At 36.5% G+C, this 10,773-nt stretch overlaps 1 protein-coding gene across 1 annotated transcript; it reads left to right on the top strand.

The window, feature by feature from the left end:
• Window positions 1-732: 732 nt before the first annotated feature.
• On the top strand, window positions 733-8,329 carry GCM2 (GCM transcription factor 2). Its single transcript, XM_034429035.2, has 5 exons — window positions 733-831; window positions 2,209-2,461; window positions 3,032-3,144; window positions 3,960-4,082; window positions 5,358-8,329. The coding sequence occupies exons 1-5, from the start codon at window positions 733-735 to the stop codon at window positions 6,234-6,236; spliced, it is 1,467 nt and encodes a 488-aa protein (XP_034284926.2). The 3' UTR covers window positions 6,237-8,329.
• Window positions 8,330-10,773: the final 2,444 nt, after the last annotated feature.

The following is a 10,773-nucleotide window of genomic DNA, read 5'->3' as shown; positions in this document are numbered from 1 at the left end:
GACCTAAGTTTGCTACAGGTAGGTTTTAAAACAAATGAACAATTGTTCTATCATCTAGAGAAAGTTGAATTATAATGTAATTGTGGCTTCAAGGCAAATTAGCCACTAATTTTTCAGCCACTTGACCACTCCTGAGACTTTTTCCAGATAATATGCAATGTGTGCATGTATTTGACACATGAATTCATTCTTATGGACTGTTTAATATTACAACTTGCAGGAAAGTTTCACACATTATACCTGACCTAGTTTGACCATGCATGAACTTGTGCAATTGTGTGTATGTGTTGCCATAACTTTTAGTGTAAATATATATATAGTAAAATATATACATAAATTATTGACATATATAATACTCTCTATATGATTTTACATTGGAATCTGGATGTATGAGTGAACACCAACTTAATGTGCAGCACTAAACTATGATCATGAGCAACTGTTGTGCACTTGTGCTTTGGACCCTTGAGGAAAAACTATGTGATCATTTTCATTTCTATAGATTTATATGACATTTATTTATATACAGAATGTTATTTGTTAGTGCAAGGAACTTGTCCTATGTTTTTAAACAGTCATAACAATATGATTCGGGAAAAATCTTATGACCAGAAAGAACGTTACTGATTTTTTTTTTAACAATCTGAAATGAAACCTTTTCTCCAAATGATGGAACAAGAGAAGTACCTCATATCTTCTTTTTTTTTAAAATGAGTAGGTTCTTCTAGATTCATGATGAAAATGTCAAAGGGATCTTTTGATGAATCTAACTACATCTGTTCCTTTGGAATGAAGTTAACCTGGGACATCAACGATCCCAAGCTACCACAGGTACAGAGCAGAGGGAGGTTTGTAAAGAAGGCACGGAGTCATTAGATTGGCTTTGTGAATTAATTGCAAAGTCCTTTCTGCCCAGTGGAATACAGCATGCCTCCCAACTGTAGTAAATTTTCTCCAGAGGCAGAAGCAGGATAGAATTTGGCAATGAGTGTATGCTGATGAGCCAAGGACTCTTGCTTCCCTGAGCTGTTCCAATATTTTCTTTAGTCCACATTTCTTTAACCGAGGAGATGCCCAGGCAGAGTGTTCTTCTCATTAGGAAAACATATAATCTTCTGAAGAGAGACAGCCACAAAGCCAGAGGAGCTGACAGGGCCTATGCTGATTGACAGACTCACAAATCAGGTCCTAACATTTGGTGGTGTTTTGGGACAGACACAACAAAGGCAGACCAAAGATTAGAAATAAGGACGACAAAGTTATGTACTCTCTGTATCTCGCTGTTGTACCTTATTGTTTTGTACTGATTTAAGGGGGGATGGCGAGTGCCTCAACTGAATATCAGAGGAATTTCTAAAGAGGAATGGCATAGAAGAGGCTTTTGGATGCGCTCAGCACCACACTAAAGCAGGGAACCCAGCCACTATATTTGTTATGAATGCATTGTGACTAGAACTCCGCAACATATAAAACTAAGCAAAAAATAGGATTGAGTAGGTTTGGGGTCAGAATGTTACTGATACCTGAACATTGTCTGACCAGATTCATAGCAGGGTTTATTTGTTTGGACATATTGTAGCATGCTATCAATTAAATATAGGAGTTGTATTTATTAATGAGAGTTATGTTTTAGCATTTTGTTCGAATGGAATCGGAATATGTAGTAAATTAATATACTACATGTATTGATGTGCGCACACCCAAGCTAGTTTCTATAATTCTCCCCCCCCACCTTTTTTTTTAAAAGGGAGAATTGGCTATTTTCAATCCTGCTCATACACTAGTCCCATTGGGTCAGCCTCTCAGAGACATTTCTTCATCATATTTCTTAATGCCTTCAACAATGACAGAACTTGTAATGTACTGCCTTCACTGGAAAAGTTTGGATACATTCAGAGATGCATCTGTTGAACTGTATAGCCCAGTAAAATGACAGGAAATGTTTTATGACATTTTGCATTATGTCATAAAATGACTTATAAAATTTGCTAAATTTCAATTCCACGGGAATCATGCATCCCAGATTTGGGACACATTTTGCTTTTGAGCCCATTTAGCCAATTTTTGGTTCAAAAATTATTGCCTTATGATGCACTGTTCTTTCCCGTTAAAGATTATGGAAACATGAGTTTTAGTAGTATATAGATAGATTCTACATCTGTTCCTTTCCCCCCCCTCCTTCCTCTCATGTATTTGTCTCCTATGCAGGAGCCCAAACACTTTGATTCTTTCCAGGAGTGGCCTGATGGGTATTTGCGATATATCTATACCATTGAAGATAAAAACGCACAAAGGCATCTTAGCGGTTGGGCCATGCGCAACACCAACAACCACAATTGCCAGATCCTCAAGAAATCCTGCCTTGGTGTGGTGGTGTGTGCCAGAAACTGCATCCTGCCTGATGGGATGAAACTTCAACTTCGGCCTGCTATATGTGATAAGGCTCGACAAAAGCAACAAAGTGAGAATCGTGGGTGGGGAGGCAAGTGAGCTATGCAACAGCCATCCTTGTAGCTGTTGGGAACCTTCCCTTCTAGCGAAAAGTTCAACAAAACCAGTTTCTCCCTTCTCAGATTTCAAAATTTAGTATAGTTTTACTCAGCTCTTACTGCTTAAAAATAGAATCTCCAAGTTATTCATTAACCTATTTATATATATGCATATACATATATGCCAGATACTTATTTATAACAGGCATTTGTGTGTCATCTACAACCGTGGAGAGGTGAAACTCCTTGCAAGAAATGAGCCTTAGGGTATCTAAAAGGCTTTTACAAAGCAATGTTCTTGACATTCCCGGAATAATTTATCAATGTCATTCCTGTAACTGAAGATTCTACTGCAGGTGGGAAAAGTACACATGAAACCACATTGTTTCCCCACAGAAAAATCTGTGAAAATGTGTCAGTTTATAATTCCCAAATTATGCAAAATCAAAATATACTGCACATTATTTTTATACAGTACTTCTATCTCACTATATAGACGTCTTCAATCTTATATATTTCCAATGTAGTTGTCTATCTTGCAGAAAAGCATTGTCCCAACTGCAGCTCAACTCTTGAACTGATTGCTTGCCGAGGACATAGTGGCTATCCAGTAACTAACTTCTGGAGACATGAGGGCAAAGCAATATTTTTCCAGGTAAAATACAAATGCCAAGTAGGCTATCTCTATAGATTTCTTCTAATTAAAACAAAAACAAACAATCTTATGGTGTATAACTTAATGCAACCTGCTAAGACATGTATTTCCCTTATCTGATAATAGTTATTCGTATCTGAATAAAATAAATGCATTGCACTCAGTTAATGCCTACAACTTTTGTGAGCCTGCAGACCGAGACACTTAACTGGCTATTCAATATATTGCATATCAGACTTGTTTTTAAGCCATTGCTTTGAGGTTTTAAAACAAGGAAGGAGAGTGCTACTTGTGCCTCTTTTAACAACAACAACCAAAAAAAAGAGTTTTAAATTAAGGAGTTACACTTAAAAGCCTTGCTTCCTGGGCAATCCAAAGACTATAGATGTGTTATGTCCATGAAAGACTTAACATTAGTGCTTACATGTCTAGGTTCATGTAACAAAGAGACTGACTGGTGGGCTATTTTGCAGTGCAGAATGCTGTGCAAATCTGAAAAGCCACTGGATCCTGAAATCACTTATACTGGACTTTTAAGACTCATACCTAAGCTTTAGTCTTTACTAATGCATGAAATTTCCGGGATGCTTCCATATGTTATATACATTCTCCACATAAGAAAAATGTTCATATGTGCACTGAAGACAAGCCAAAGATTCAAATTCAAATCTCCAATATTTACAGGTGAAGTTAGGAACCATTCTTGCTGTAACCCCAGGAAAGCTGCTGTCTGTTAATATAGATAATTAATGTCTATCTTGTTATATATCGGCTTTTTAATGCTCTATTCTGTTCCTGTATCAATATTATTTCAGGCTAAGGGAATTCATGACCACCCTAGACCAGAAAGTAAATCAGAGACTGAGATCAGAAGAAGTGCTCTTAAAAAGCAAACATCATCTCACACCTCCCAGAAGAAACGGTTTCTTGAGTTTCAGGTAACTGGGTCTGCGGTATCATCAGAAATGTTGATGTGAACTATCATAACTAATGTGAGCATTCATTTATATTCATTGATCCATAATGAATGCAGAATTTTAGCTCTTCAAATATGACAGGGTCTCAGAAATTAAAAAAACAGAAACCCATAACATATAAATTATATAATGTTATATAAAATATAAAATCATTTTAGCAAAAACAGCCTGAGTTTTGACTTTTTTCTTGCTCCACTAAAAATAAGTAATACTGTATATATGTTGTCTCCTAACATTTACCATAGCTTATAGAACTGAGAATGTAGACTGTATACTAAGTATTTATGCCTCTGTTGAGAGGGTAGTATGGAATTAATTGACTATATTTTATTATGCTGTTTATTATACAACAGCATCCATAATAGCCATGTCACACCTGTATTATGTCACTTTCCGGATAGGTCAGGCATTTATTAATACTTTGCAGTTATTGGCAGACTTAAATACAACATATACAACAAACACTATCAAATGTTATGGCAAAGCAAATAGTAAGGTCAGTAGGTGATGTTATTAAGACTTAGGCTGTTATAGAATACATTAAATTGAGTAGTCAGTTACTATTTTTGACCACAAATCATCAAATCATCAGATGATTGTGAAAATTAAATTGATAGTCACACATGCATTTCTCAATGGATTTCTCACTTGTACGATACAATAATTTGTTTATTTCTGTATCTCTGTTCTGAATAATGTGGATTTCTTCCTAGTCCATCCTAGTCCATCCTAGTCCCACAGATACATGTTGTAAATATTCATCAGAAGTCAGGACTTAATAGAACAACATTTTGCCCCTCAGAATGGGGTGGAATTCATATCAATAGAAATTTAAAAATAATTGCCGTGATTCAAATAGAAATACAATATATCTCATTGCTATGGAAGAGATTGATAAAGTGACCAAAATGTTTGCTGAGTCTGCTTGCAAATGTTAATTATTCATAACTAAATTTAACCCTTCTCTCTTGGGTTGGAGTCCTTTAAATGGAAGGCATCATTAGACATTGTCCTTTGAATAGAGATAAAGAGCTACATAACTTTTATTGTTGCAATTAAAAAAAATATGTATTGTGGAAATTCCAAGAACATAAACATCATCAGTTGGTCTTGAAATCTGATATATAATCTAAACATCCTGATAAAAATACTGGAAAAATAATTTAAACAATAGTCAACAATTCTATTTAGTAAAAGGTGTGTGTATGTGTGTGTGTCCATTAATATTCTTTTTAGACAGGAACAGCATGCAGTGAGAATGGTAATCACTTTTCCTACATCCATCCTGTATCATATGAAGAAGGACCAGAAAAATGTAGCATTTTCACAGATGCCAGCATACCATTCCTTGCTCAGTCTCACTTATTTCCAAGTTCAGAAGCATACCACATTACTTACGACGCAACCAATTTTCAAGGGGATATAGCATCACCTCTCCAGAACTATCCAGCCTCCCAAATCTACACATCCACATCAGGTTATGGTTATGATTGTGCATTTCCTGGTTATGTCAATTCCAATTTATATCCTACATTTCACAAAGAGGTAATGGATATTCCAATGGACAGTGATCACCTCTTGCTGAATGGACTTCAGTGTCATGCAACTTCACTCAGTGTCCATGAACATCAGGAGATGAAACAGTCCTTAGGAGAAAATAATTATGGAGAAAGAATTAGCTATGGATTATGTCAAGCCAATGCTAACTATCCTCATTATAGTGAAGAATATGCATATAAATATAGTCATTCCTCTCTGAATGTTCCAACTATGCAAACTGTTATAACTGCAACTACAAAGATGTCCCTTGAAGCCTATAAATCTCCTGCTGTGAAATATGGCGAGAGTTTCTGTGATACAAAGGATATGATTAGTTGTCCTCTAGTAACAGACATTTCAGGGAATTTTTGCTCAGAAATCAGCATTCAAGAAGAAGATTGGGCAATGAGCAAATCAACTTTGACTGGTGAGCATTTGATGACTCCTAATAAAGCAGGACATGTAGTAGCAGTAGATACTTGTGAGAATAGTCCAGGTACTGAAAGAAACTATATTGTCTACGAAGGACCAACATTCTCATTTGAAAATACTGAAGCCAAAGTGCAGTATCATTAGAGGTAAATATAAAGCATACCATTTATCAATAGTCATTCAATTTGTTTTTTTCTGAGAATGTATTGAATTGGGTGGCTTTGTATTGACTTGGCTGTATTGACCTAGCTGGCTAAGTTACTCAACCTAAATCATGGGTGTCAAACACGCCGTGTCACGTTACCATCATGTGACATTTTGTGACATTTTTACCATTCGTGGACGTGGGCGTGGCCTTGTGAGACGTATCTGGCCCACACACCACTAGTTTGACACTCTGTTCTAAATCAAACGTAAAGTCATAACCCAACAAGTGACAGAGCAATCAAAATTTAAGATTAATCCTAGCAGACAGAGTGCCTAGTAGGTTCAGAAATTGACCAATTCCAGAGATAGTCTATTTTCAGCTCTGGATAGTGTAGTTCTTTTCAGACGCATTTGGCTCAAAACTTGGGATCCTCCTGGATTTAAGATTGCTGCTAAAACATTAGCTAGAAGCTGAGGCCACCAGGCTTTTGCATAATTACATCTGGTTGATAATTACTTATGCCTCTGTCATTCTGCCTCTGGATTATTACAAGCTGGAATATATGGGGCTGCTCTTGAACACTATTCATAAACTGTAGTTGGTTCAGCATAAGGAGACATGGCATAGGTTATTATGGGCGCACCCAAACTTGCTGTTATAACACCTCTACTGCAGCAGATGTAAATTCTTCCAAGGATAATTGTAGGTCCTGGATGTTCCTTTGTAATTTAGGTCATCCATTTCTCTGAGACCATGTTTTGGGTCTCAAATCTGCCCATCAATCAATAGAATCTGACCATCCAATGAGAACAAGACATATTAAGACTTTCCAGCTGAGGAAATGTCTTCAAAAACAGGCTGAGTTTTGAGTCTCCTTCAGAAACGTCATTCCATCACATTTCTCAGTGATTATTTCCCTCCTGTGGATTAAGCTTCCCCTAAATATAAGAACTGCCTTTTCTCTGAAAGACCCTTGAAAACCTGGCTGTTCTGAAGAACATTTGAGGATGAGATGGAATGTCGAACTATCCCTGAATGTGGACATCTATTATGATGTGGTGAAAGTAATATATCTCTTGTGAGTTTCTTTGATTTTTTAACAGTTACTGTAAACAAATTGTAAGCTGTTCAAAGTCTTTTGATAATAGTGGCCTAGACAACATATAAATAAATGAAGATATTATAAAATTAAAATACTGGGAAAGAAGAATTGAAAAAATTCTAGTATATAGTACCTATAGCAGACTGAAAAAGGTAAAGTTTTAATTGATCTTAACTCTGTTTTGTACAATCCCATACTATCATTAGGGTATCAGTTGCACATATTTTATTAAAATATATGCAGAATGAAAGCATGCATTCATTCTCTGATGAGTTTTTGTACAGCAAAACATTGTGTTCTTGTTAAATAAACATGCTTTGAGAGCCTGTTCCAAAAATATTTTTTCTGTTTGTGTGACAGCATAAAATCATGCTTTGAAAATTAATCTTCAACAACTCAGATATCCAAACGGCATCCTAAAACAAAATTAAACTTTTAAAAGTGTATTTTGCAATCTTAATAAAGTGTGAATTTTTTTTAGTTGGTAATTCAAATGCCTTTTTTCAAGTAAAAGAGAGACATTGAACAGTGTATTTGAATATGCTTTATTAGGTGGATACTTTATAAAGAAGAGATATCATTATTGGTTTTGTGCTAAAGATTTATATGTCTGGAGAACAATATTAATGCATAATGGATTGAAAGTAAAGATAAATTATATAATTTATGATGCTGCAATTTTCTACCCATGACACTGAGAGTAAAGCTCCTTCCCATGGACATGAGGTGGGTCCCCACTCGTCTGGCCTTCTGAAAAAGGGTTAAAACATCGCTGTGTGGCTTTGCATGGGGCACCCAAAGGAACACGCAGTGTTGGTTATGCCATGACAACCTTTTTTTTTTAATAGCAGGGTTAATTATTCTTACCTCCTTAAAACCTTTTATAATTTTTTAAAATTTTAACTCTAACATTTCAATTTTTATATACTATTTTATATTTTGATGTTTTATTGTACACCAACCAGAGTCCCTCTTTGAAGAAGGGCAGTTCAGAAATGTGAAATATAAACAAATAAATAAACAAAGTCTGCCACAAGGTTGAGTCCTGGTGCCTTTTTTTTTTTTTTTTTTTGCATATTTATGTATTCTCCTTTATTTGTACTTGTTGGAAGACTGGAAAGAAGATGGCAACAGATAATAAACAGAACTAAGGAAATAAAGTGCTACAGGAAAGGGAAAATGAAGCAGAACTCAACAAGCAATAGCCTGAATGCCTGAACCCCTAAGATTTCCTTTACACACTACTGATCATCAACTGACCTTACCCCTAAAATAATAGATGGCAAAACATTACAGATTTTATATAGCCTGAAGCTGCAGTAAGATGTCACTTAAGAGGAAAAAAATATGATTTAATAACAGTTTTACTCATGAACTGGGGACAAGATGAGATGCAACATTCAAAGGCCAATACGGAAAAGTGATGTTGTCAGGGAAATGATAATGTCAGTTTAAAAAAATTAAATGGTGAGGGCCTAAAATGGCAATGTCAATATGCTTAATTTGAAATAAACACCACTAAACATCATGGGGTTAATCGTACCGGAAAGTCATTGTATTAGAGAAGGCAATATATTTAACTGGAATCAGCTTGCAGCTGACCTGTGGATGTGTCAAAGTATCAGATGAATTACTGAAGAAACATATTGAGTTGTCACGATATCGAGGGTTTGGGGTTTTGTTCTTTTCTTTTTTAACAAATTGCATTGCTGCTCATGGATCTTTTAGCTCTTGCCTATTATCTTTCATTTCATTTCCTGGTTCACAGCAAGAGCAAGGCCCACTGCTATTATTATGGCTATAAAGGTAAAAGATGTGCTAATTGATCAGGACATATTCATCCTACTGCTTTGAGAAACACTGCACTTTTTCAGCAAATAACCAGAGGTTCCTTCTAAGGTCAAACTGGCTGTTATCTATGAAACCTAAGAACTACCAAATAGGAAAAAATGAAAAGAAACTTGATAGCGAGGGAAGGAGACAAACAGATCATCTATAAAGAAAACACATATAAGTAAACATGGGTGCATAAGGTTACGTTTATCAGCATTGTATTGATGGATAAACCTTCTGAAGAACTTCTGCTTAACACTTGTTCTTCTTTCCCAGGCCTGGGGTTACAGTGTTTATGGAACCCCTGCTGTCATTTATGTTGTTATGTTTTAATTGTGTTTTTAATTACATATTTTAAATATTGTAAGCCATCCATATTCTTCTTGGAGTCAGATATCATTAAAATCCAAATAATAATTATGAATATTAAGCTGAAGTAAACATACCGTTTCCCCGAAAATAAGACCTCCCTGGATAATAAGCCCAATCAGGCTTTTGAGTGCATGCGCTAAAATAAGCCCTCCCCTGAAAATAAGCCCTCCCTGAAAATATTTAAACGCATGTGCAGCCAGTCCCCGACATTTCCTCTGGTTGCTTGCCACGCAAATAACAGGTGAGGAGGCGAGGCCAGAGGGGGGGGAGGGGGGGAACATGCCCCATGCATCCCACATGCCCTTACCTAATGGCTGCTCTCACAACCCTAGCCACTGTGCCCAATCTGCCACACTAATGGCCGCCGCAAAAGCCATTAGTGAAGAACAGGGAGGCGACTGCGGTGACGGGACATCTGGTCGCAGCGGCATGGCCGGGCTGACGGCATGATGCAGAATCCTGGGAAGCATGGCTGGAAGCGCATGCACGGCTTCAGGGGCAAACAGCTGACGAACGGATGTTTCAGCAGCAGCCATGAGGTGACCATGCTCATCGCCTCCTGCATCGCAAAAATAATAAGACCTCCCTGAAAATAAGACCAAGCACTTACTTCGGGGGTCAAAAGAAAATAAGACCTTGTCTTATTTTCAGGGAAACATGGTACTTCTTTGTCTAGACTGAGATAGCAAATCTTTACACATTTACTTGGAAATAAATCCACTTAAATTCAACAGAAGCTTTTTTGCAGATTTGTACGAGATCACCCCAAATACATATTCTTTTTGGTCTGCAATTCTAAAGCACACTGGATACTATCATGTTTAATGCTTGTGTAATTATAACCTGAATATTGGACTACAACTCTCATAATCCACAGCCTCACCAGCTGCAGATGGTGAAACCTAACAGGAAACAAGGTGTGGCACCTTAAAACCATCCAATTTGTTAATGCTTTAAGCAACATGTATAAAACTATTTTAGGTGAAAGACCATCTGTACTACTGGTTAATATTCCATTGTCCTGATTTAGCATCTGCAGTGCACTATAAGGAACCAGTTAATTCCTCTGGCTTTGCTACTATTCATCAGCAGGATGTTACCAGTCTGCAGAAAAAGGGGTAGATCTGTCTGCAATATTATGTCAAACTTCTATATGCTTCTTCCACTATACGTCCTTCTGTTATAATCCAAGACAAATAAAACAAAACAACAAAAATGAAGTCATA

This window comes from Pantherophis guttatus, chromosome 3, assembly GCF_059756535.1.
Source record: "Pantherophis guttatus breed Tessera chromosome 3, ASM5975653v1, whole genome shotgun sequence".
In the NCBI taxonomy this organism is placed as follows: Eukaryota; Metazoa; Chordata; class Lepidosauria; order Squamata; family Colubridae; genus Pantherophis; species Pantherophis guttatus.
Note: the sequence above shows the minus strand (reverse complement) of the source record. Positions and strands in the feature narration are given on the sequence as shown.

Excerpts from the sequence above, each read along its gene's own strand:
- GCM2 (XM_034429035.2), top strand. The coding sequence starts at position 733 with ATGATGAAAATGTCAAAGGGATCTTTTGATGAATCTAACTACATCTGT. Across the intron at positions 2,462-3,031 it reads GGCTCGACAAAAGCAACAAA|AAAAGCATTGTCCCAACTGC; the intron begins GTGAGAATCGTG and ends TCTATCTTGCAG. Across the intron at positions 4,083-5,357 it reads AACGGTTTCTTGAGTTTCAG|ACAGGAACAGCATGCAGTGA; the intron begins GTAACTGGGTCT and ends TATTCTTTTTAG.